Genomic DNA, 26121 nt, shown 5'->3' with positions numbered 1-26121 from the left:
TCTGTCTTACAGGCCCGACGGAAGGAGGTTAAATCCTGAAGGGCCCTAGTTTCATGGGACAGAGCATTCCACCAGGTCGGAGCCATCACTGAAAAGGCCCTGGCCCTGGTGGAGGATAGCCTGACTTCCTTCGGGCCCGGGACCTCTAAACTATGGTTATTCATGGACCTTAAGGTCCTCTGCAGGGCATACCAGGAGAGGCGGTCCCGTAAATATGAGGGCCCTAAGCCACATGTTTGACATGATGGAGATCCCAGGTTTGATTCCTGGCATCTCCAGATAACACGATCGGGTTCCAGGTGATGGACAATATTTTCTCTTCCTAAGACCCTAGAGAAGAGGTGGATAATCTTTTTTTCAGCCTGGGAGCTGCATTTCTTTCAGGGGCTACATGGCAGTTGTGGGTAAAGGCTAGAGCCAAAAGCAGGTAGATCAATGCATGCAGATTTTATCTGTAAGCAAATTTCTACACACCTTGAGCCACACAAGAAAAGGCATTCTCAGAGTTTAAAGACACATTCCAGCCAGGCAAAAACACTCAAGTAGGGTGTGAAGCAAGGGCATTGAGTGGTATGGTCTGTGGGTAAGAGGGTGTGGCTTGTGAGGTGGGTGTGGCCTGGGGAGAGTCCCAAGGGCCAGGTAGAGGCATGGAGGGTTGCATTTTGTCCTTGGTCCTGAGCTTTTCCAACCCTGCCCTAGAGAGAGAAGCCAATTACGGTAGACAAAACTAGGCTCAGCAAAGAACTAGAAAAAATTGGCGTATGGCAGCTTCCTAAGTAGAGAGATGTTGTGAGAAATGGTATAATATAAGAGCTTAACATGGCAGCCTCCCAATCTCTAAAGAAAATACAAAAATGCAGGCAGTTGTATTGGTCCATTTTATACTATATGGGCCATCAGCTGCTAGTCATAGAATTGGAAGCTGGTCTCAGTCTCTGACATAATTCATGCTCATATGTCAAAAGCAATAGCAAAACTTGAAAGCCTTGTTTTCACCTCATTCATTTGGCCAGAGCAAAGAGGGCCTCTCCATTACTTTGATGCTCTGGCAGATGAAAAAATGACTCCAGGTTTGGGGGGGGGGGAGAGAAACAAAACTCTTAGAGCTGAGATCCCATACATTTTCCTCACTCAAAACCTCTGCCTATTAAGCTTTATGGAAGAGTCCACACCTCAGTGGTAGCTCTTATGATTTTCATGCGGAAGGTCTTTCTAGTCCATGACATCTCCAAGTTCCTGTTTTTCTAATGAAAGAATGATGCCAGACTATTGGTACAGCTAGCTCAGTTTTGTTCACACTGACTGGCAGCGGTTCTCCAGACAGGCTTCAGACAGGAAGTGTTATGTAGTGAAGTTTCACCCTGGGCCAGCAGGGGGATACTGTATATAGTTTTCACTCAGGTCTGTAGATAGTTTTCCCTCAGGTCCGCGTCAGTTATTTTAGGCGGGAACTCTGGGCTGTTGTTGCTACAATGTTGACAGCCGGCTGCCTATAAAAGCAGGCCGGCTGAGCTGTTTGCAGTCAGTTCTATTCCAGCTTACAAAATAAAGAGCTACTTGGAGAAATCGCTGTGCCGTCTGTTATGGCAACCCACAACTTAACAGGAAGTTTCCCTGAACCCTACCTGGAGGTGCCTGGAATTGAACTCAAGACCTTCTGCATGCAAAGCCATGACCCTTCCCGATTATCTAGGACCCATATACCAGGAAAGATCTCTGCCTGCTATTGGAAGCCTATTTTAGCAGCAAGTGATCTAAATAAATAAGGCTTGAACAGACATGGGCTGGGCAGATACTGTATTTTTTCTGTGCATAAGACGCCCCCAGGTATAAGACGATTTTTTTAACCCAAAATTAAGTAAGTGATTCACTTCCACCAATCATTCACCCACCTGCCCTCCACTGCCGATCGCTTGCCACAGCCACTGCCAATTGCACACCTCGCCACAGCTGCCAATTGTCTGCCCACTCGCAGCCACCAACAGCCCACCCGCCCACTTGCCGCAGCCGCCAATCACCTGCCTGCCTCGCCACAGCTGCCAATCGCCTGCCCCATTGCCACAGCCACAGCCAATCACCAGCAGGCCTTGCCACAGCCAGCAATCACCCACCCAATCGCCACTGCCCATCTCCTGCTTGCTCCTGCCATTAATCGCACGTCTGCCCTCTGCATTCACTATCCATGTATAAGACAATACCCAATTTTTGCTTATTTTTTTAAAGCAAAAAGCATAGTCTTATACACGGAAAAATACGGTAACTAGTCAGTGGATTGTGGTCCATTAGGGCAAATGGGGTACTGTCCCATCGATCTCACCCAATCCCCATCTGAGTGCCCTTCTATTTTCAACCAATCAGAGGGTGGCTCTTCCTGCCATTGGCTCTGGCTCCACCTGCACCAGCTACTGCAGCAGGTAGTCTGACTGGGTGTGGAGCAACTTCCTGTGTGTCACAGCTGCCTCTTCCTCCTTTTTCCCTAGAACATTGTGCTCTATGAATGGCTGCCAGCCTTCGTTGGGAATGGCCCCGCTGAACCTTACACAGGTGAGGAGAAAGAATCATGGCGTGTGCAAATGGGTACCGTTCAATGGGGGCCAGTGGACTGAGCTGATTTTGTTCTGCTGTTAGTGTGCGGGGTTTTGGGCATGCATATGTGTTTAAATAAATATAAATACACTAGAGGTTTACCTGAGCCTCTCCCGTTATTTAAAACCACAATTCCTTTCAGTTTTCACCTTTACTCAAACTTTGGCTGTTGTTTTGAACCACCACTTTCCCCTTGGAGACCTTGGTAGCAAAGAGCTGGCAAGTCAAACCAAATCCAATCCAATCAATCAATAAGCAAGCATGTTAATAAACACCTTCTCTTTATTTTTCATGTTACACATTTCCATTTTAAAATTAATAATACATCCCCTTTTGTGTGGGGCGCAGTTTAGAATAATAGGGTATGTACATTAATGAATAAATATCGTGGAAAGGAATTGTAATATCAGGAATAATAAAAGCTATAAGAAGGGCTTGCTTGCATGTACAAAATAGGTAAAAAGGTAAAGGACTCCTTAATGCTTAAGTCCAGTCAAAGGCTACTATAGGGTTGCGGCGCTCATCTTGCTTTCAGGCTGAGGGATACGCCATTTGTCCACAGACAGCTTTCCAGTCATGTGGCCAGCATGACTAAACTGCTTCTGGAGCAATGAAACACTGTGATGGAAACCAGAGCACATGGAAATGCCGCTTATCTTCCTGCTACAGTGGTACCTATTTATCTACTTGCACTGGTGTGCTTTCGAACTGTTAGGTTGGCAGGAGCTGGGACAGAGCAACAGGAGCTCACCCCGTCACGGGGATTTGAACTGCTGATCGGCAAGCCCAAGAGGCTCAGTGGTTTAGGCCACAATAATCCAGTGACAAATAATATCTTTGTAATTAGCAAGATAATCTGAAGCCACAATCCTATGCATGCTAGCCTAGGACTTGGGAGTGCATCTCACTGAACTCAGTGGGGCTTTACTTCTGAGAAGACGGAGAATGGTTAGAAGACCACCTCACAGAGCTACGATTCTTAGAGTGGAAGTCATGAGTATTTAAAGTGGTAGAACAGTGTCTTAGATCTTTAGTGCAGGCGGGGCCTGAATTGTATTTGGGGATTCTGCATACCTTTGCACTATAAACTATAGATTTCATTAACCAAACATGCACACTCTGTCCAAAAAGTGTGTCTGCACTTGACTGATCATCCATGCAGCAATGGGGCCTCATCCTGCTGTAGTTGCCATTCCTGCCCTTCATTGAGTATTGTTATTCAGAGCCGTCATCTCTGTTTCAGGTTATAAGCAACATGTGGATGCTAGGATCTCGCCTGAATTCGTAGTGACTACAGCGCTCTTTCTGGGCACCATGGTTCCTCCTGGTGTGTACATGAGGTAGGAATCTGCCTTACTTCTAGCCTTCTTATGGACTGGCTGATACATCAGTTGGATGAGCAGACCTCTGAGGCATGGACCATGCATGTCAATTGGAGAATGGTGGCCTTGCTGGAAGACACATTTCACATGTGCAAGGTCCTAAGTTCAGTTCCTGACCACCTCCATCTCAAAGGATCTAGCAGCAGGTGATGGGAGAGATTCTGTAGGGTCACCACCAATTTGAGTAGACTCTGGAGAACCACTACCAATCATAACAGACAGCTCTGATCCAGATAGACTCGGTATAAGGCAGCTTTATATCTGCAAGGCCCTCTCATGTCCTAACCACCTGCCTTATCTCTGACAGTGGAGGGACATTGTAAGCCTTCTGATATTGATGTCAGTGCATGTATAGGTTTGCATGAGAGGTGGAGGTCCTTGAGATATTCTGCTACCATGTCATGTGGGGCATTCAAAGGTAAATAAATAAATAAAAATAATAGTACTGTACTTTTTAATACCAAAAATGAGGTACCAGAGCTCATATATTTATAAAATGTCACGGGTGCCAGCAAAAGTATTGGCATGGGCAGGGGGGAAAATAGGAAACAACTGTCACTGAAAAAAGCCCTGAATTCTATAAACAAATGGGTAGTCAATGCAGATGGAATGATGCCAGAGTTTTGTGCTCCAAGTAGTATTTAGGTAAAGGTAAAGGGACCCCTGACCATCAGGTCCAGTCGTGACCGACTCTGGGGTTGCGGCGTTCATCTCGCTTTATTGGCCAGCATGACTAAGCTGCTTCTGGCGAACCAGAGCAGCGCACGGAAACACCATTTACCTTCCCGCTGGAGCGGTACCTATTTATCTACTTGCACTTTGACATGATTTCGAACTGCTAGGTTGGCAGGTGCAGGGACCAAGCAATGGGAGCTCACCCCATTGTGGGGATTCAAACTGCCGACCTTCTGATCGGCAAGTCCTAGGCTCTGTGGTTTAACCCACAGCGCCACCCATGTCCCCAAGTAGTATTTACTGGATGGCAATCTGCCTTGCTATGTTCTGAAGAGACTGTAGTTGCTGAACGCTCTTTGAAAGGAGCATGAGTGACCCTGGACAGCCTTGGTTCAAACTTCTCACTACCGTTGTCTCTTGACCTACTCATACCATGGTAATAAGGAGAGGATTTGCTGTCCTGCCCCACAGGGTCATTATAAGCAATACTTACGCACGAAACCCTTTTAGCTCTTAAGAAGCAATTTTGTTGGTGCAGTAAGGTAATCTAATCTTAGACTCAACTTAATGGTCTTGCAGAGGGCTCACTTTAGATGTTGGCATGATAAGGCTGCTGTGTTCACTTCCTCACTCTGTTCAATGGAGCCCTGTTTGGTTTTCCCTCTTCCCCTTCTGACTTCCCTAGGGCCCCTCCAAACATCTTTTGTTGTGCATTCACAATGTTTTGAGCTCATCGTGCTATTGGGGGAGTTGCTTGTGACACTACTTTCAATATGGTTTGCACTGATGCACTATAGCTGTGTCAATAACATGTTGCAGAATACACCTGGAGGGGATCTTATGTTCATGGCTTTGGATATCATTCGTTTCCTGTTTAGAGCATCATTTCACTTCTTTTGCTTTTCTTTCAGGAACTCAAGTTGTCACTTCCGAGAAGTGATTAACAGAGATGGCACCCGCTCCCCGGTACTCCGGTTGTGCAACAGTTATTGGAGCAGAGAGGTAGGGGGCTTGCAACTAAGAATAAATTTCTAACCAAAGGCACATGTTACACCACTTAAACAGAAAATGAATAGAGTAAATTGGTTTCTGTTGTTGGTACAGATACGCCATTGGTCACTGGTAGAACACATGCTCTTCATGCAGAAAGTTCCAGGTTTAATTAATGGCACCTCCAAGTTGAGGTGAGATTCCTGTCTAAAACCTTGGAGTGTCACTGCCAGTCGGTAATGACCAGGGATGGAGAAACTGTGGCCCTCCTGCGGTTAATAGACTACAACTCCCATCATTCCTGACAACTGTCCATGTTGGCTAGGGTTGATGGGAGTCTAACAGCATTCACAATTCCCTCATCTCTGGTGTAGACAATACTGAACTAGGTGGACCAATAGTCTGCCTTGGTGCCTGGCAGCTTCATATATCACTGGTTAAGTAGGTGACCTCGGCAAGGCATGTAGCAACTCTGGACCCAAATAATGTTTTCAGTAAGGTTGTGTTGGTCTCTATTAGCTGTGGGCCAGGCTACTGATATAAAGATCTGAACTGGTGGCTTCCATGCCCTGCTGCTAATCCTAGCTCAGAACTGGCAATGGGTGTAGCTTTGTGGTGTGCTAATGCTGTATGCTAAGTCTTTTTATCTATCCTGTTCAGAATCCCAATATCAAAACGGATAAGGATGTTTCTGATCTGCTGCTGGGGATGGCTTCTCAAATTGCTGAGAAGGAAGACAACATAGTGGTTGAAGATCTCCAAGGTAGATTTTCCCTTCTTCCTTTATTCCTGCCAGTTTTTAGTCCTTCTTCCTCTCCTCTCCTCTCCTCTCCTCTCCTCTCCTCTCCTCTCCTCTCCTCTCTCTCTCTCTCTCTCTCTCTCTCTGTTTTAATTGCAAAACAATTTGATCCCTTCTACAAACCGAGAAAGGCAATAAAAAGCAAGGAATCTTTTGCCCAGAATCAGTCTAGGAGGAGTTACTTTGTGGGCTCAGCAAACTTGGGTTGCCATCCTAGTGCTGTCCAGATACTACCAGGGCTCATTTATTCCAACTTTTTTTTTTAATAGAAAAGACCAGGACAATCCAAACTGGTGTAGATCACCATCCTTTGCACTCCTGTCCATTCCTCCCTTACATTTACAGCCCAGGTTTTGCCTCTCTCTGCTTCCTTGTTGCACTGAAATGCAAGCAATGCATGTAATCAATTCCCTCTACATCCTTAGGCTGAAACTGGAGAGCGTGGGGACTTGGTATTGCGCTGAACTGGGAGGGATTTGCAAAACAGTGAAAGATTTCAGTGTGTTGCAAATCTCTCTGAGGCTCAGTAAAAGTGAAGGGATTTTCCACACATAAACTTCTCTGGAAACATATGGAGCTTTGACTTCTCCCTCCTTACATAGGCGCCAAGTGTGTGGGGTGGTGGGTGCTCCAGCCCCCACAACATTCCCCATGAAGGGGCAGGGCACCCACAATTTTTTTGCACCGGGGGTGTTTTTGCACTGATGTCAGCATACCCAGTGGCAGAGTGTATGCGCTCACCGAGTGCACCCGTGAGGAAGCCCAGCCTGGCCAGACATGCTGCCCAGCTGATGAGAGGGGCGGCCAACTCCAGTGGGCCCTGGAGTAGCTCCGCGCGCTGCCACTATGTCCCTCCACCACATGCCTCTTTACCTTCTGGAGGCCCATTGCGGCCTCTGGAAAACCCAACCCCCCCCCCCCCGCAGCTGCAGGAAGGCCCATCATGGCTACGGGAAGGCCTGCTGGGGCCTGTGGAAGGCCCGACGAGGCCCATTGCAAACACGGGAAGGCCCGCCAGACCTTCCCGCAGCCGTGATGCGCCTCATCGGGCCTTCCAGAAGCTGCAATGGGCCCCATCGGGCCCTCCAGAGGTCACAACTGGCCCTGTTGAACCCCGTTAGCCCTTCTGGAGGCTGCAACAGGCGTCTAGCTGCATGATGTCACATATGCGCCATGCATGTGATGTCACAGGCCACTCCAGGCACCCACAAAGTGGGGAGGACTGGGTGCCCGTGCCTCCTTAAATTGGGTTGGTTTGGAAAACCAGAGGACTGACCTCACTGCAAGTCACAGAAGGGAGGTGGGAATCCTTCTTCCTTGCAGTGAACCTTAGGTTGCTTTGCAAAATATTGAGACATTTCACCCTTTTTGCAAAGTTTTAGTACAACAGGGAAGTGGGGTGGAGGAACAGTTTAACTCTTTCTGCTGCTGTCCTCCTCAAATGTCCCCTCAAATCAGGTGCCCCTTACTATTACATAGGGAAGGGAGAGGAATTGGATTCAATTAAAATGTAAATCTGAATTTACCTAATTGCAAAACAAAAAACCAGCTGGAACTTGGTCAGGTCCATTAATTCACCATGAACTTAGGTTCATTAGTTTCAGTGGGCCTATTATGAATAAGGATGGCAGAGAAACCTGATTCACTTCACATTTAAAGGCAAGCAAACTTGATTTGCCACTCTTTTTTTTTTAGGGGAAAAAAAGCAAACTGACATTTAGCCATCCTCTAAAATTTGCTCTTCTATGAGTTTTGCAATGTCATTCTCCAGCCAAGTAACGTTCTTAAAAGTGCATATACTGGGGTAGCGAGCATAAAAAATGGTGATCCTCAGGGTCCCTTCCGAATCTTCAATTCTATGTTTCGATGATTCTGTGATCCATCAGGGCCCTACTTAGGTTCAATGATACATACACCAGACTTGTATCCTCCTTCTGTACCATGTGAATCGGTATTTCTGGCTGAGAATGGAGAGGAAGCTCAACATTAACCGTGGAACCACTTTACATTTCTCCTTACAGCTTAAAGCTGAACAGGGATGCCTTAGCATTAACACTAAGGAGTCCTAATGTGGAAGCAGGCAGAGGTCCTTCCGGGTTCCTTCTAGAACAGATGCCCGTCTGAGCGCTCAGAGGTGCCTTGCCAAGGCCACCATTCTGCTCTCTGCAGGGATTCTTCTGTGTTGCAGTGCCCTGATGGTCCTGTGTTGCACTTGTTTTCCAGATTACTGGTATGGGACCCTGAAGTACTCCCGCATGGACTTCGTAGCCAACTGGATTCATCGTGGGCGGGACCTTGGATTAACTACCTATAATAGAGCCAGGGAGTTCTTCAACCACTCCGTTGCTACCAAATGGCAGGACATCCACCCAAATGAAACGGTACTCTGTCAGAGGTCTTGCAGGGGGTGGGGGCATAGATAAGCCAGGCATGAAACAGGGTGCATTTTGTCTCCTGTAAGCAGGACCATCCGTGGAGATGGACCATTTTCCCAAGTGCCTATAAGAGCAACCCTACATTTCTGTGGTGCATCCCATAGAAAATCAGACATTACCTGAGAAAATCCAGGTAGCTGAAACATTGCAGGAGCCCTTCAACTTGGTAGAAGACGAGCACCTCTTTTGCACACATCAGCCCCCGGGTTCAATCCTTGACATGATATATTTGAAGAAACATGTATCAGATGAGAGGAAAGTTGCCTCCTTGAGTCCCTGGAGATCTGTTGCTAGTCAGAGCAGACATTGCTAGATATAAATCCTCTGACCTACTACAAGTCAGCTTCCATGGTCCTCTTGTCGCATCACTGCTCCACAGCTTTCAGGCCTGCCCACTGCCCTCTTTAAGACAGCCTTTCCTAGTCTCCAGTCCCCAGGTGTTGTTGAACTACAGTTTCTATTCCTGACCATTAGCTCTGCTGTAGTCCAGCATCTGAGGGCCCAAAGTTAAGGAAGGTGGCAGGTGTGCAAACTCAAAAAAGCCACAGAGCACTTTCTCTCCTGCTGCCGCTCTGGAGAAAAATGTTTTGAAGGCTTTTGTTCTTTTACTGTATGATCAGAATGAAGCTGCTTTAGTTGACAGATTCAAACCAGCCTCTCTCTTTCTGTGTATATGCCACACATATACACCATTGCTTCCACCAAAGGATCCTGGGGACTGTAATTTAGCCTTCATAAAGTCCCTGGGATCCTTTGAGGGAAGTCATGTGCTTTAAATGTGTGGTGTCGATGCAGCCTGCCCCTCTAACTAACCAAGCAGCCTGGAAAGCCTCCCACTCGTCTTGATGCAGCAACCTAACCTTATGGCTTGTTCCCAGCTTTGCAGAGAACTTGCAGAGATGTACAGCAATGACACAGACCGCCTGGAACTGCTGCTTGGGGGCCTGTTGGAAGCTGATAGAAAGCTCTTCCGCAGCATCATTCAGGACCAGTTTCTTCGCTTGCGGGATGGAGACCGGTTCTGGTTTGAAAACACCAAGAATGGGTAACAGCTAATCAACTTTTTGAAAACATTCATAAGCATGGGGTGCAACACCGGGAAGGAAATTTCTTGCCATTGCCACCAAGTACCAGAAACTCTAGACAGATTTGCACTACAATTTTACATCATATTCAGGCCGCCTGGGAGCTATAGTTTCCTCCTCACAGAGCTACAATGTGCAGCACCTTTATAACAAACCACAGTTTCCCAGGGCTATCCAGGAGAAGTCATGTGCATTTAATATGCTTTAACCATATGCTTTAATATGCTTTAACCATATGCTTTAATATGCTTTAACCAACGCAAGTGGCGCTGTGGGTTAAACCACAGAGCCTAGGACTTGCAGATCAGAAGGTCGGCAGTTCGAATCCCTGCAACAGGGTGTGCTCCCGTTGTCCGGTCCCAGCTTCTGCCAACCTAGCAGTTTGAAAGCACGTCATAGTGCAAGTAGATAAATAGATACTACTCTGGCGGGAAGGTAAATGGTGTTTCCGTGAGCTGCTCTGGTTTGCCAGAAGCGGCTTAGTCATGCTGGCCACATGACCCGGAAGCTGTCTGCAGACAAACGTCGGCTCCCTCGGCCAATAAAGCAAGATGAGCGCCGCAACCTCAAAGTAGGTCACGACTGGACCTAATGGTCCAGGGGTCCCTTTACCTTTACCTAACCATATCATCCTGCCCACCTAGCAGTTCGAAAGCACAATTAAGTGCAAGTAGATAAATAGGTACCGCTTTCTAGCGGGAAGGTAAACGGCGTTCCGTGTGCTGCTCTGGTGCCGGTTCGCCGGAACAGCTTTGTCACGCTGGCCACGTGACCCGGAAGTGTCTGCAGACAGCGCTGGCTCCCGGCCTCTAGAGTGAGATGAGCGCACAACCCTAGAGTCTGTCAAGACTGGCCTGTACGGGCAGGGGTACCTTTACCTTTACCTTTAACCATATCATGTGTATCCATACTCTGTGACAGAGGTTGGAAAGATGTGGCCGCCACCCCCAGGTGTCATTGGACTTGAACTCTCATCATCCCCTGCCAGCAAGACCAAAAGTCTGGGATGATGGGAGTTGTAGTCCAGCAATCTGGAGGACCACAGTTTCTCTCCCCACCCTGCTCTATAATGTCTCAAATACAGCCCCACCAGGAGTGCCACAGATTCCCCATCCCTGGCTTTCAGGTTTTGAGAGAGCCCTTCACCGGGGGCTTGAGTACATCCACTTCCCTCTCCTCCTTTCCCTCCTATTCTTGCCTCATTCTGCAAATTCACTTGCCTTCTGTCTGGGCCAAACCTGCACCCGCAGGATGAGGGTGCAAACAAAATGTGTTGTGGTTACTGCTGCTGTTCCTCCTCCTCCTTGCTCCTCCAGCAGCAGCAGGGCTAGGAGGCTCCAGGGATTGGCAGTGGGCCTCTGAGTAGGATATGAGCCTTTGGGAATGCTTGAAAATGCCAAGCCAGATGCTGTACCTGTTTAAGTCAGGGATGGGGAACTTTGTTCAGCCTGAGGGCCACATTGCCTCACAGGCAGCCTTCTGGGGGCCACGTACCAGTGGTAGGCGGGGCCAGATTCAAAAGTGGGTGGAGTTTATACAGTAAGCTACATTCCCGCCATGCAGAGGTCAGAGGTTTCTGAGCCCACAGACACACTTTGACGTATCCAGGCAAGCGAGGCATTATCACAGCTCAAAGACACGGACCAGCCAGGCAAAGGCACTCCTGGAGGGTGTGGCTTTTGGAAGTGGGTGTGGTCTGTGGAGACAGACAGGGGTGTAGGACCAATAGTGGTCCTCCGGCGCTGAGGTTCCCTAACCCTGGTCTAAAGGAATGGGCATTGTTGTTACAACAATGAGAAATCTTCTCAGTGTAGAGGGCAGTGGGGCAAGCGACTCTAAAAGGAAAGGGGGAAAAGGCACTGGGGCTGTGGATATGAGAGTGTTGGAAGTTCAGTGCTAATAGCTGTGTGGGAAGAATCACATTTTCACAGCAGCAGCAAATTGCAGGCTGAGTGATGGGAAAATGTATTTCTCTTGAAAGTGAGGCACTAGCTTGTGGAAAGATTGAACTCTCCTGACTTCATAACTGCACTGTCCTTGTGCAATATCTTTTTTAAAAAAAGAAACCAACATCGATAAGCTAAATTTCTTAAAAGTCATATATACCTAGGAGCTGCACATTGTATGATAAATTATCCAGCTTCTGTGCTGGTACCAGGAATAGTTCAATGGGGCATGGCAAGATTGTGCGCATGTTGCAAATCTATACAAGCACAACATTAGACTATTAGATGTAAAATGCAGACACCTAAACATTTAACCCTTGAAAACTGCTCAAGGTTCTAGACCTTATGGGTATAAAGGCACACTTGAAAATGCAGAGCAGTGCTGACTGAAATCTCCAAAGCCATAAGATGCCTTAATGGGCTCTCCACTGGTTCAGGCCTGGGCATCCACGTCCTGCATAATATTGTGATGCCCCCTGCATATTGCAGAGCTTCAAAAAATTCCAAGAACCCACAAACATGTTTAATTTACACAGTCTACCAGTGGTACCTCAGGTTACAGATGCTTCAGGTTACAGACTCCACTAACCCAGAAATAGTACCTCGGGTTAAGAACTTTGCTTCAGGATGAGAACAGAAATTGTGCGGTGGAAGCAGCAGGAGGCCCCATTAGCTAAAGTGGTACCTCAGGTTAAGAACAGTTTCAGGTTAAGAACGGACCTCCAGAATGAATTAAGTACTTAACCCGAGGTACCACTGTACCAGACATTGCATAATTCATATCTGTTGGCACAGAATTTGGATCTGAAGCTTGGGGCGATAGGGAAGGGGGAAATGGGTCACCAGTTAAAAGGGATCATGTATCAAGTGGGCTTCTGCCCAAGACCCCACAGACGGCAACAGGCTGGCGCTTCACTTAACCCTTTTGCTGACTCCCTTTCTCAGGTTATTCTCCTCTGACGAGATTAAAGAAATTAAAAATACCACATTCCACGACATCCTGGAAGCGGTCACCGCTGCAGAGTCAAAAGACATCCAGGCAGAAGTGTTTTTCTTGCATGATGGTGGGTTTTATGTTCTGTTGACCAGTTGGTAAAGCAACCCCACAGGATCTGTTCCATAACCCTTGTCCACTTCTCCAAATAGACCAGGACCAGAAACCATGGTTTGGTGTTGCTTGTTCAGTTAATTTGGAATTAAAACTAACTTCAGTTTGTCATGATTTGGAAACCAAACAGCAAACTGTGTTGAAACGGAAAGTGAATATTTCTATTCTGTTCCCTGCAGCTGTGTTAGAGAAGGAGAGATGGGAGCATATAAGCCCGAGGGTTTTTTATTTATTAAAAAAATTACATTAAGCTATGGATGTTAGGGTTATGTCTGAATACAGCCAGAGTTTTTAACCAGACTGAATATGATTGAACTTGATCCAGATTGAAAATGATCCGCTCCTATTCAAAAGGCTTGAAGCAATTGAAATATATCAAAATGTCATTTGAAAAAAGGAATAATGTTCCAGGAGGAGATTTTGGATGGAAACCATGGTAGGGTGGGGTTTTTTGTTTTGTTTTGTTTTTTGCACCTTGTGATATTTACAGTGGGAGCATTTTTATGACATTCCTTCCATCTTGCTGCAAGAGCGACTTTATTTATTTTGATGTTAGGTGCCACAATCTCTTCAGTCCATTGTTGCAGTATGGAGTAATTTCCAGAATTTCAACACACGATCCCCTCAGTTTACCCACACCTATAAACCTAGATCACCTGAGATGCTTTCTGTCTGCTGGAGAGATAGAGAAGCAGTGAAAATGCCATTGCCAAAGCGAGCTCCATTCCTTTTGGCCAGAGAACTTGGAGCAATTTGGCACTTGGCCTGGATGGGAATTGACATCAGATCAAAGCGTTGCTGGAGTGGGGTGGGTCTGCGTATGAATTGCAACTATGGGGGAGGGAAATACTTACTGCATTTATGCAATCTTCAGGAACTCTTGGGTGGCTGCGGGCACAAGTGATCAGTTTGGTCTAATGCCCCGGCCACTTTGTCTGTTTTCCCAGGTGCCCCATGTTCTCAGCCCCAGCAAGTGACTTCAGAACGGCTGCCTGTCTGTGTCAAGCTAACCGTACTGGATTACTTCGCAGGGAGTGTACCTGGATTTGTGATCACCATCATTGCTCTCTGTTGCTTCCCTCTGGGTTTGTTTCAGACCAGGTTTTGCTTACTTTACATCCCAAGGAGGGGTTGGATTGGGGCCATGTCCTTAGGGGTGCCGCATTGCTATCAAAAGTTTCTGCAAAGCATGACCATGTTTATATGATGAGTCTTCCATGAGTCATTGGTACTGAGTTTAAGGTGATCTAATCAGTGGGCGACCCCAAACACTGCCGCCGGTTCTGCAGCTTCCAGATGATGCAGCTGTTAACCTGTACTATTTTGAGGAGATGCATGTGTTCTTGCTGAAACTGATGCCACACCTATTGCGTTGCTCCTTCCAAGCACAAGTCCCCACTTTAAAGCGCTCCCCCCCCCTCTCTTGCTCTGGAGCGTTCCCCATGAAAACCCACTCTTTGAAGCTGAATTGGAGCAAACAGCCATTGGGGTTTTCATTCAGTTCATTAGGCATTAAAAGGCAAATTTAACAAATTCACAATTTCCAAAACAATATTTGAACCGGGACATTCATCCTCTGAAATTCACACTTCTCCAAATTTTGCTTTGTGGTTTTTCCAACCAAGTAACATGTGCAAACATGAACATGCTAGGATGAAAAATGCATATAATAAATGCATATATTGCTGAACATAACCTATAGAAGTTCCTTATATTGGGGAAAATTGCTTTGCAAAAATGTAGGGTATTAGGAAAAGCTGCCTCTCAAAATGTGTATATTTGGGGAATTTCACACTAAAATGCTGATGAATTTTCACAAGAGCTTTTTTATTAAAAAATATAATTAAATTGCAAATGTGGAGAACCAGTTTTAAGACTGGAAAACTGTGAGAAACTGAAATTGGCATTTTCACCTATCTCTGGGACCAACCACCACTTTTTTAAAAACCCCATGGCTTGTTTATTTCATTAAATGTATGGTTTGATCAGGAATGGGGAATATGTGTCTGCAGATGTTACTGGACCGCAACTCTCATCCTCCCTGCTGTCTGCGGCTGATGAGAGTTGCAGCCCAAAATACCTGGCTGGCACCAAGTTGGAGAAGATTGCTTCAGGAGTTGTCAGTGGGTCCCCTGCAGGGTGTCGGCTGTGGCAGGTGCCCAACAATGCCAACCCCCAGTGGCAAGCAGCCCTGGCAGCGAGGGCTTAGCTTCGCATCAAGGCCTGTCCCATTGGTGTCTCTGCAGTGAGTCTGTTTGTTGCCTGGATCGTTGCTGCCTTTCGGAGGAGAGAGTTCAAGAAGCTGCAGAAGAAGAAGCAAAGCCCTTCGGTACAAGCAGAAATATCTGCAGATTCTATCCACGGTGAGGCATTTCCCAGAGGATCTGGAACCAAATGCTCCTGCAGATGCAGGAGTAGTGGGGAAAATCTCCTTGGATATCTTTTGTTCTTTGCTCAGCAAACAATATTATTACTTCCTCTCTACATCCGTGCTAGGGGTATATGGGGTGATACTTCTGGTGAAGGACATGCCATGCTCCTTCTGGGGTAGTTTGTCCACCTGCGGTCCCCCACCTTTGGTCCCCTGCACTTAGTTCTCACCTGTGGCTCCTGTCAGCATGTGATTGGCTTTGATTGGCTAGCTAAACCAGGTGAGGGTAGCTGATGGATCTCCACCAATGTGAGTTAGGAACTTTCTCTGCATACGAAGACAGGCTCTGGCGGATTGAGTGGATGAGACCAATAATTCAGGGGTCAGCAAACTTTTTCAGCAGGGGGCCAGTCCACTGTCCCTCAGACCTTGGAGGGGGGCTATATTTTTTGGGGGGAGGGATGAACGAATTCCTATGCCCCACAAATAACCAAGAGATGCATTTTAAATAAAAGGACACATTCTACTCCTGTAAAAACACGCCGATTGTCTGTCCGCGGGCCAGATTTAGAAGGCGATTGGGCCAGATCCGGCCCCCGGGCCTTAGTTTGTCTACCCATGCAATTATTGGTCCAACGGTCAAGAAGGCGGTTTCTGCACCTGCCTCAGAGGGAGGTGAGGGGCAGATGGAGCTTGCCAACCTGGGAAGGTGGTCCATCTAGAAGAAGGAAAGCTCTGGTGCTAAAATTATTATTAAAATTATTGTCCGTTTTTGGTTGTATCTGTTTTAATTTATCCCACTTGCCTCCTTGGGTCCTGCACCCAAGGCGAGATCTCAATAAATCTTTTCATTTCTCCCAGCGTTTGAATGGCAAGACCCCAAGACAGACAGCTCTCTAGTCTACCTTCAGCTGCAGGAAGACAAGGGGATCAGAGTTCTGGACAGCAAGTTGGCCGTGCTTCGGAGCATCTTTCTGAAAAGCCAGCAAAAGGTGGAGACCGTCCTTTCCAACAACAAGGGCAACAAAACCTTGCTGTTGAAGATCCCCAAAGAATATGACCTGGTATGCAACTTGTACGGTGTCTGTCTGCCTGTTTACTCATCCATGAACTATATTGAAAACATTAGACTTGTTCACATGCTGCTATCTGTACCCATGGACAAGTGTCGTACAGCTCAAATGTTGTGTACACAGACTGTACGCTCCTTGGACATTGTATGTGAATAACTTTTAAGACTGTGCACAGGCCCAGATTAAGAATTGCTGAAGCCCCGAGCCAGGTGTGGGGAACCTTTTGGCTCTCCTGATAGCGCTGAAGTGCCACTTCCATCAGGCCCAACTAGCATGCCAATGGCCCCAGGGATTACGGGAGTTGTAGTTCCACAGCATCTGGAGGTTCAAAGATTCCCAGCACCTGCTCTAAGCTGTGTCAAGTTTAAGAGGCCCTGTTCAATTGCATTACCAAAAATATGCCTCATTCTAACAGAAATGGAATAGAAATGATAAAAAATTATATTTGCCTTTATATACTGATACATAGATGAGGATACAACTAAAAAACTAAAACATTTGTCTTCCAGGAAGCATATCTGCATCTGAAATGCTTTCAAACAGAAATGCCTTCTGATTTCTTACTTAGCATATATGAAAACGCTGACATACAGAAAGACAATTATGCTAAACTTTAAATATAGTTTAAAGATGTATTTACAGGTCCTTTGAAATATTTAAGCTTCAGCTTAAATCCAGCACTGAGCGTGCAGCTCAGATACTTCTGTACAAACATCGAACACTTACTGAATGTCATGTCTGTTGAAATCCTATCAGCCAAAATCCCTTATTAAGCCTCAGTTTAAAACAAATCAGTTAACAGCAGCTGAAGCAACATTGCCCATCCATTGTTTTTAGTTGCTATGTAGAAAGATCAAAAAAGGAGATATTCCTGAGAAGGGATTTCCACAATCAGAACTTCTCCATCTCGTTTATTCATAGGTGTTGCAGTTTGATGGAGAGGCAGAGCGAAAGGAGTTTCTTAATCGTCTGAAGGTCTACCTTGAAAGAAATGGACTGTCTCTCCACATATCCGACATGAAGGAACAGCAGCTGCTGAAGAAGGCTGTTACCAAGGAGCAGAGAAAGGACATCCTAGATATTTTCTTCAGGCATATATTTGCCCAGGTACTCTCATAACACTAGCACTTGAGGACATCCAAGAAGTTGACCGTTGAAAGATTCAGGACAGACAAAAGAGCACTGACTTCTGCTGGCGTACCAGGTTAATTGAATCTGGTGCCCTGGGTTGTGTTCAACTAAATCCTGTTCAGAGTAAACCCACTAAAAGGAATGAACCTAAGTTAGCCATGGCCATTAACTGCAATAGGTCTACTCAGAGCAGGACTAGCATTGAACACCACCCACAGTGTTCACAAACCTGGGCGCAAGTCCTTCTGAACACAATGGGACTTGTGTCAAAGAAAGCCATGCATCAAATAACCACATCCAAACTTTGTTTTTTAGCTTTTCTTCCCTACTATGATATAAATAGCTGCAAATGTAAACATCTGTCTCTGATAACATGTAGAGGGCAAACAAGATAAGCGGACAGCACATACATAGTGATGATGTTATTGTGTACAATCAAGGTAATTTGCCATGTGTACGTGAAAAAGAGCCTCAATGTTGCACTGTGTTACTCAGGCAAATGTTTCCAACTCTTTCCTTAAATAGCCCTTCTCGGGGATAGATCTGTGCATGTGCCTACTTATTTGACAAAAACATTTCAGTATAGGACAGCTACTTTCAGAGTCCAACAGGCGATGTGTTCCAATCATGACTTCCTCCTCGAAAAATGCTCATCCCACCAAGAGGAGTGCATGTCAGTGACGCTGTTGGTGGTATCCAATGCTAGTCCTACTCAGAGTAGATTCACTGAAATTAATGAATAACTCGTGTTCACTCACTTCAATGGGTGCATTCTGTGTAGGGCTAGCACTGGGTACAATCCTATGCAAATTTGGCATAATTCTTTTTTTTTTTTAAGCCTCCCTCAAAAATGCAGAGCCTGATGAGCATGGCAAGAAGGAGCATGGTAGTTTCTTTCATTTCATTACATTCATTTTTTTAAATCCCAAAAATCCTCCAAGGAGTTCAGAATTAAGTACATCCTCCATTTTTATCCTCACAGATATACCCTGCGTGCTCAGTGAGAGTTGGAGACAGTGGCAGGCCTAAGATCTCCCCACTGAGATTCAAACCTGCTGTCCTTTGTCTATTCCCAGCATTCTAACCCCACCTCCAAATACTGCCCCTCAAATATTGCAGTCAGCAAAAGGGGGGGGGGGGGAGACGGCTAAGACCAGCACTTCTTTTTTATATAGATAATTTTTATTAAATTTTCTGTTTTACAATTTAAAATATTCATTTTACATCCTCAATGACTTCCCATCTTCTCTTTCCATGGTTCATTTTACACATCTTATATCCCTGCATATTTTACAAAAACTATACCATTCAGTGTTCCATTATTGTATCCATCAAAACTTATTTACACTGTTGAATTTATCTTAATGCTGCCAGTGTTTTCAGCTGTACACAGTTATTTCCCATCTATTCAATAAACATTTCCCACTCTTCTTTAAAAGTAGATTCTTCTTGTTCTCTTATTCTATATGTTAAGTCTGCAAGTTGTACATATTCTGTCAACTTAAGGTGTCATTCTTCTTTGGTTGGGACCTCACTTGTTTTCCATTTCGGGGCTAACAAAACACGGGCCGCAGTAGTAGCATAGATAAACAACCTTTTTTGACACCTGGGTATTTGAGTTTGAATTACCCCCAACAGGAAGGAAAGTACTTTTTTTGGAAAGTACTTTTAAACATTTTTTTCAATTCATTATGGATCATTTCCCACTACTCTTCTATCCTTTTACAAGACAACCACCTATGAAAGAACATTCCCTTGCACTTCTTGCCAGAAACCTTTGCCCAAACGTGGCATGAATAAGTCATTGCTCATTCTTCCTTACAGCAGCTTGTCCCCCAACGTGGAACTGTGTCCTTTTAATTGTTGGGGATTTCCTGCATTCTTTTTTTGTTAAACATCAAATAGAGGCACTTACATAATGCTTAGATGATCTGATCGATGTTCTGAACTATGGAGATAGAAATCAAACCTTGGTTGATAAGTTATTTTAAACTAATATTTGCAGAGCAGAGAGAAAGGCAGGGTTTGTTGCAGTTCTGCTATTCCTGGGAAGCCTGAGGAGTGTTATTCCAGGAACCTCACCATGTGTCTTGTCCTTTCCAGGTTCTAGACATTGACAGATTAGACGCTGGGGAGCTCAGCTTGGAAACTTCCCAGAAAGCCAAGGAAGCGTTGAAGTGTGAGCTGAGCAGGGAGGAGTTTGCAGATGCGCTTGGGCTCAAGCCCCAGTCTGTGTTTGTGGACTCCATGTTCTCACTCGCTGACAAAGACGGCAATGGATATCTCTCCTTCCGGGAGTTCCTAGACATCTTCGTGGTCTTTATGAAAGGTGAAATTGGATATCAGCAAAAAAGTATGGGAGGGAATGGAGCCTAATCAGGGCATTCAGAATTCTACACGGGAAAACATTCCAGGTGTTTATCGTGTGTACATCAAGGAACATCTCTAGTAGGAGAGACCAGCAGCCGGATGGCCAATGGGGAATCATGTTGGTTCAGCAGGAAGTGAGTCCAGCTCAGCCAACATGAGAAGCTACTGATCAGGATAATTATGGGAAGGCCATTCCCAATAAAGGTGGGAGAGAAATTTGATTCAGTTCACATTTAACAACCAATTCCAAACAGTATGCCAACCAAAACATAGCTGTTTCTTCAAAATTCATACCTGACCCAAAATTTGCAATTTGGTCTTCCAACCAAATAATGTGAGGAAAAACCAACAGGGTAAAAGTGTTCCTAGAAATGCATATTTTAGTGAAAATAACATACAAAAATGCATTGTATCAGAGGAAATTGCATTTCAAAATTGTATTCTGCACTAAAGTGCAGATAGATTTTTATGAGGATTTTAAATAAAAATGCCAGCTGATGTTGGGATGCGAAGAACTGACTCTAAAGAGTGAAAACAAGGAAAACTGAGAGATCTTCGTCATCCTCATGTGTCAGGCTGCAACAATAGTCTTTCCCACATCCTCTCACCCACCAGTTTCCTGGAACACAAATCCCCTCCCTTCAGTTATCAGTGCCTCTGAAGTTATTGTGGGGCTGGAGAATTGGGCTCTCATAAAAATTCCTTATCAAATGGGCTTTATGATAAGAATTTTTATGGTAAGTATTTTTGATGTTACTCATCTTACTCTTCCTCCACCAGGATCTCCCCAAGAGAAGTCAAAACTGATGTTCACTATGTATGATATAGATGGAAATGGCTTTCTTTCAAAGGAAGAATTCTTCAGGATGTTGAGGTATTGTCTAGTGCTGGGGGAGGGAGTCTTTTTCAGCTGGAGGGCCACATTTTATTCTCCCAAGGGCCACATATCAGTGGTGGGCAGGGCAAACAGGTCAAGAAATGTAAACAGTAACTTTGTACAACAGGCCAGTTTCTCTCTACCCTCCATCCAGCCAAGCAAAGTGTGTTATCCAAAAGCAAAGACACATTCTTTCTAGGCAAAAGCCCTACAGGGTGAGGAACAAGGCCAGTGACCGAGAGTGGATTCTCCAGCCCGTTTTGAAATTCACACGAGGCGACAGTTTCTCCCTAATGGATTCTGATATTCCTTTTTTTTTAAAAAAAAAAAAGTAATCAATGCTCAGTACACATATGACATCTGATATTATAAACTCTTACAATTGAGAACAAAATGCATAATGTAAAAAATGAAGCTGGTAGAGGTTATGTTGTTAGTGACCAGAAATGCTTAGGGTGGACATCTGACTGCAAGGGTCTTAGTGAAGACTCAAATGTTCTGGACCCCTTTTTCTGAACCTAATTTGACTCAGTCCATTTCCCATGCGCCCATGCCACTTTGCTCCTTTGCCCCTTTGCCCACAGCCCTTTGATTCATGGCAGCTTTTGCAGCAGGCTCCTTGTTTGCTGACCGCGTTGTGTCTTCTGTTGCCTCTTAGGTCTTTCATTGAGATCTACAACAACTGCCTCTCGCGAGATCAGACTGAGAAGGTCATAGAGTCCTTGTTCAAGGAGTCAGGGTTCGAAGACAAAGAGGAGCTCACCTGGGAAGATTTTAACTACATGCTGCGGGACCACGACCAGGAGTTCCGCTTCACTCAACTCTGCGTTAGAGGTAATGGAAAAGGGAGAGCCCAGGCCTGAGCTGGGGGGGGGGGCATGGAAAGGCAAAATTAAGCAACTGAATTATTAGGTAAATTGGAATTTCCAACCCTCACAATACCGGGGGAACGTGGTTGGACTTGCAATGGAGAATCGGCCTTCCTTCTACTCCACCGATGGGGAATCTTTTTGGCTCCACCTCTCTTCCTGAAGCCAACTTTGACAGGTGGGCAGGACAAACCACCTTCCAATCCCATGGCATCAGTCATAACGCCCTTCTGTGGGATTGCCAAGCACCCAACAGCCAGGTAGGTGGCTGTCTGCAGGGCCGTAGCTAGGGAGTGGTGAGGTGGGCTCCCTCCAGGGGCGTAGGCGAGGGGGGCACAAAATCGGCTTTAAAATATGTCCATAAATATAAATATTGATTATTGCTTTATAAGAAAAGGTTTTAAATAGAGGGTGAATTAAATGGGGGGAGGTGTTTGGAGGAGAGGCGGAAAGAAGAGCTTATTTGTCAGTGGCTGAGGGGCCACAATCTGGACAGTTCTGCTGGGGCGTAAGATCACCCAGCTATGGCTCTGGCTGTCTGACACTTGGGTTAAGCATCTCTTTCCACCACCAATTTCCTGCTACGAGAAATGCCTCTGTGCATGTGTTCATCCATCTATATTTACAATGCCACTGTCAGAAACAGACTACTGTATATGGACCTCTGGTCTGAGACACAACCCTAAGAAGTTAGTGAGCTCTTTCTCTTCCCCTTATTCTGCAAAATCCTTCGTATGAACAGACATGACTTTCCTTATTCTGTCTCTCAAAGGAATTCCTGACAGATTCAGACAAAATGTGAGCAATCGAGCCTCCGTCATCGGCAAGGACAGAAGCAACAAGTAAGCTCTCTGCTGAGCCACTGATCCTCTGTGAGCCGGGCTCCTCTCAAGCGCCGTCCGGCACTCGCTCCACAGATACACAGCATACATTTAAAGCACATTTCCTCCTCTAAAGTATCCCAGGGACAATTACCACCACCCTTAACAAACTAAAGTTACAAGCATTCTATTTTGGGGTGTGTGTGTGTGTCAGGGATGTGCCTTAAATGTGTTATCCGTTTCTCTGCTAAGCTTTTTGCTGTGGTTATAGTTCTGTTAATCAATCCATTCCTTACAGTTAAGTGAAAGAGTAAATTCACCTGCTGGTTTTGAAAGAAATTCCCACACATTGATGCTGGACAGTGAAACTTAGCGTTGCTTATAGGGTATTCTCGTTCATGAAACATAGCTCCGGAGGGTCTTTTAACCATTTCCTCACTCTCCATTTTCCAGCTGAAATCCTTGCCCTGCCGAAACAAAAAACAAAAATACCCTGCCACTTTCCCTGGTTTTTAAATGGTTGCTATGTAAGGTGTTTAAATTGGTTTGGAGGAGGAACGAAAGGTTGCGAGATGGACTTGTTTCTGCATATTTAAGGTAGTGCAGAGAGACAGGAGTAAGAGCCACGTTCTTTAAATGGCACTGAGTGAATTTCCACTGCGTGTTTCCTGGAGAGAGTGCTGAGGCCATTATGCCCTCTGGGCTACCACTGTGCCAAAGATATGTCTAACTGCAACCTGCTCATTCCTCTGAACAGTGTGCCCCACCCCCAGTATTATTGCATGGGCTATGCAGCAGTTAACCGGAGATCTTTGTTTCCAAAGAGTAAACGACGCTAGGCCTAAGGGCACTTCCAGACACAATGCCAATGAAAGTGCCGGGTGCTGTAAAAGGATGTCACCCAGCATGTGATGTTATTGTCACTCCTTTAAAAAGGGTGTCACCCAGCAAGCGATGTTATTGTGGTGCTAGCAGCAGCCAGCCCAGACTACCAGTCACGTAGAAAAACAACCTGATCCATAGGTCACTTATGCAAAATGACTCGGCTCCACTTGCTAGCATCTCCTTGCTGAAACCCTGGAGAGCTGCTGCCGGTCAGTGTCGAACCAATGTGGTCTGGCTTGGTATAAGGCAGACATCCTATGTCTCTATTTGTTTTATTATATTTACACATAAAATTGCATGCTGAGGAATCAAGGAAAAAAATATGCTCAAGAGTGGAAAAAATGGCATAAAACTCGCTCACATGACAGGGTAAATAAAATCATTTTAAGACTGCATATAGAACAAAACACAGATGATCCTTGTCTAATAATTGATTCCCCAGTGTAGGTGCTCCTATGTTAAGCACAACCTTCTGGCTGCAAAACAGATGTCATAAGAAACATCCCTAGAAACACCCTAAGAGGAATGCCTGTTCTGTTTTCCATGCAACTAGATTTTCAGCATTTTCCGATTATCAAACCCACTTTCTCTAGAAGAGCTACAGCTGTTATTCAGAAAACAAAATGCTAAAGAAGATGAGTTGTTTCTTCTGCCAGAAATGTGGCAGAACAAATAAGCTGGGCATGGGAAATATTTAGGGAGGCTGGTGTCATTCACTTGCAGAGGGCAAAATTTTTCCTTCTAAGCAACCATAAAATCAAAGGGCCTGGGTCAGCTTTCTTGGTTCTAAGTCGTGTAATAGATAAGACTGTTCTCTGAAAGGCTATTATCTGCTTCCTTAAGCATCATCCTAAATCGGGAACAGCCCCTGATTCTGGAAGGAGATGCAACCTCTGGGGGAATGCCAGGGCAAAACCTGAGGAGGAGGCCAGGAAAAAAGTAAGTGTCTGATTGTATTTCTTAATAGCCTTCCAACGTGACATCTATTTAGATTAGAATTTATCATGGTGATCCCAAAACAGGCATTTTCTGCTGCTGTAACTGCATTATGGAACTCCCTTCCCTCTGCCATACGTGAAGCAGAAACCATCAGTTCCATCAGATCTCATGTAGAGTCATAATTTTGACCAGGGCCCCATTTTTGTTTCTCTCCACTTTCTGAATTCCTGCTCTCCATATGCCTTTGAAGTGCTGTTTTATTCTGGATTTTTGTTTTAATAACATTGAGTTGTAGCCAAGTTGTACTCTGAGTAGGCCTAAGGGCACAAATTGACCTAAATTGGTCATATCCATCAATTTCAATGGGTCTAATCTGACTAGGAGTAGTCTTGCATATAGCCCATTAATTTCAATAGATCTATTCCTTAGAAATTAAAAAGTAAAGGTAAAGGTAAAGGACCCCTGACAGTTAAGTCCAGTCGCGAATGAATCTGGGGTTGCGGCGCTCATCTTGCTCTATAGGCCGAGGGAGCCGACATTTGTCCGCAGTTTTTCCGGGTCATGTGGCCAGCATGACTAAGCCGCTTCTGGAGAAGCCAGAGCAGTGCATGGAAACGCTGTTTACCTTCCCACTGGAGTGGTACCTATTTATCTACTTGCACTTTGACGTGCTTTCGAACTGCTAGGTTGGCAGGAGCAGGGACCGAGCAATGGGAGCTCACCCCGCCGTGGGTATTCAAACTGCCGACCTTCTGATCGGCAAGCCCTAGGCTCTGTGGTTTAGACCACAGCGCCACCTGCATCCTTAGAACTTAGTTGGGCTTGTTTACTTATTTTATCAACATTTCTATACCACCTGCGTGTAAAAAAAATAAAAATCAAAGCAGTTTACAAAATTATCAGTGAAAACAGTTGAAAACAACAATTTAAAACATTTTTTTAAAGCTAAAAACCAGATTAAAGCGCATGTCATCATTCTCCGTATCTGGATAGGCTTCCCTGAATAAAAATGTTTTTTACAGGCACTGAAAAGAGTACACTGAAGGTGCATGCCTGATCAAATGGGAATCTCTTGGGTCAAATGGGCACCTATTGGGTCAGGTGATCTTACAGCTTCAGCCCATTGTTTATTTTTGTTGTTGCTGTACACCACTTACATATATTTTTAATCATTAAGCAGTTTATAAAGGCTTGTAGTTAATTAATTTAAAACAGTGCTACCCTGAGAGCCAGTATAAAGTAATGGTTAGTGTTGGGCAGGAAGAGCCAGATTTAAATCTCCACCAAGCATGTTTTATAACCTTGAGTGATGGCACTTCCAGACTGTTGCTGCTTTTGAATGGAATCACTTGCATACCAGCAAATTCAAGTCAAGCAGTGAGAAAAGCAGGTGGAAAATGCACCGGAAGAGGTGGAATAACACTTGTTTGGTGCAGCATCCCATCACCCCCGCCTTGCAATCAAATTGGAACGAAGGCTCAACAAATAGCCAGCATTGCCTAACCTTTCCCTCAACCCTTTTGCAGACAGTTTGGGGTGAATGCTTCACAAACAGCTGGTTGCTGTCCTTTCCTCATAACAAGTCGGGGGGAAATGGAATTGTTAAAGAGAGAGAGAACCATGTTTACTGCTCTCAGCTTCTTTTGGGGAATTGTTAAATTAGAAGGCAATGCAGAAGCGCCATTCTTAAAGGGGGGTGGGCATCCTTCCATGCCAAGTCTCTGCTTTGTCTGAGGTTTGGCAAAGGATGCTCCTAGAAGTGCCAAACATCAAATAATG

The 26121-nt window shown here is 45.3% G+C and overlaps 1 protein-coding gene across 3 annotated transcripts in view; it reads left to right on the top strand.

Moving 5' to 3' along the window:
* Positions 1 to 26121, top strand: part of DUOX2 (dual oxidase 2) — a 52291-nt gene that overhangs the window by 10154 nt on the left and 16016 nt on the right. For all 3 annotated transcript variants that reach the window (XM_083712416.1, XM_083712417.1, XM_083712418.1), the window contains 16 exons: positions 2481 to 2544; positions 3830 to 3926; positions 5555 to 5645; positions 6294 to 6396; positions 8656 to 8813; positions 9746 to 9912; positions 12844 to 12962; positions 13954 to 14091; positions 15253 to 15369; positions 16239 to 16441; positions 17372 to 17557; positions 19685 to 19910; positions 20732 to 20825; positions 21487 to 21662; positions 22470 to 22539; positions 24247 to 24342. In XM_083712416.1, coding sequence (XP_083568542.1) covers positions 2481 to 2544; positions 3830 to 3926; positions 5555 to 5645; positions 6294 to 6396; positions 8656 to 8813; positions 9746 to 9912; positions 12844 to 12962; positions 13954 to 14091; positions 15253 to 15369; positions 16239 to 16441; positions 17372 to 17557; positions 19685 to 19910; positions 20732 to 20825; positions 21487 to 21662; positions 22470 to 22539; positions 24247 to 24342 — 2105 coding nt within the window. The remainder of the gene's footprint in view (positions 1 to 2480; positions 2545 to 3829; positions 3927 to 5554; positions 5646 to 6293; positions 6397 to 8655; positions 8814 to 9745; positions 9913 to 12843; positions 12963 to 13953; positions 14092 to 15252; positions 15370 to 16238; positions 16442 to 17371; positions 17558 to 19684; positions 19911 to 20731; positions 20826 to 21486; positions 21663 to 22469; positions 22540 to 24246; positions 24343 to 26121) is intronic.

This window comes from Podarcis gaigeae, assembly GCF_964106915.1.
Source record: "Podarcis gaigeae genome assembly, chromosome: 14".
NCBI lineage: Eukaryota > Metazoa > Chordata > Lepidosauria > Squamata > Lacertidae > Podarcis > Podarcis gaigeae.
Note: the sequence above shows the minus strand (reverse complement) of the source record. Positions and strands in the feature narration are given on the sequence as shown.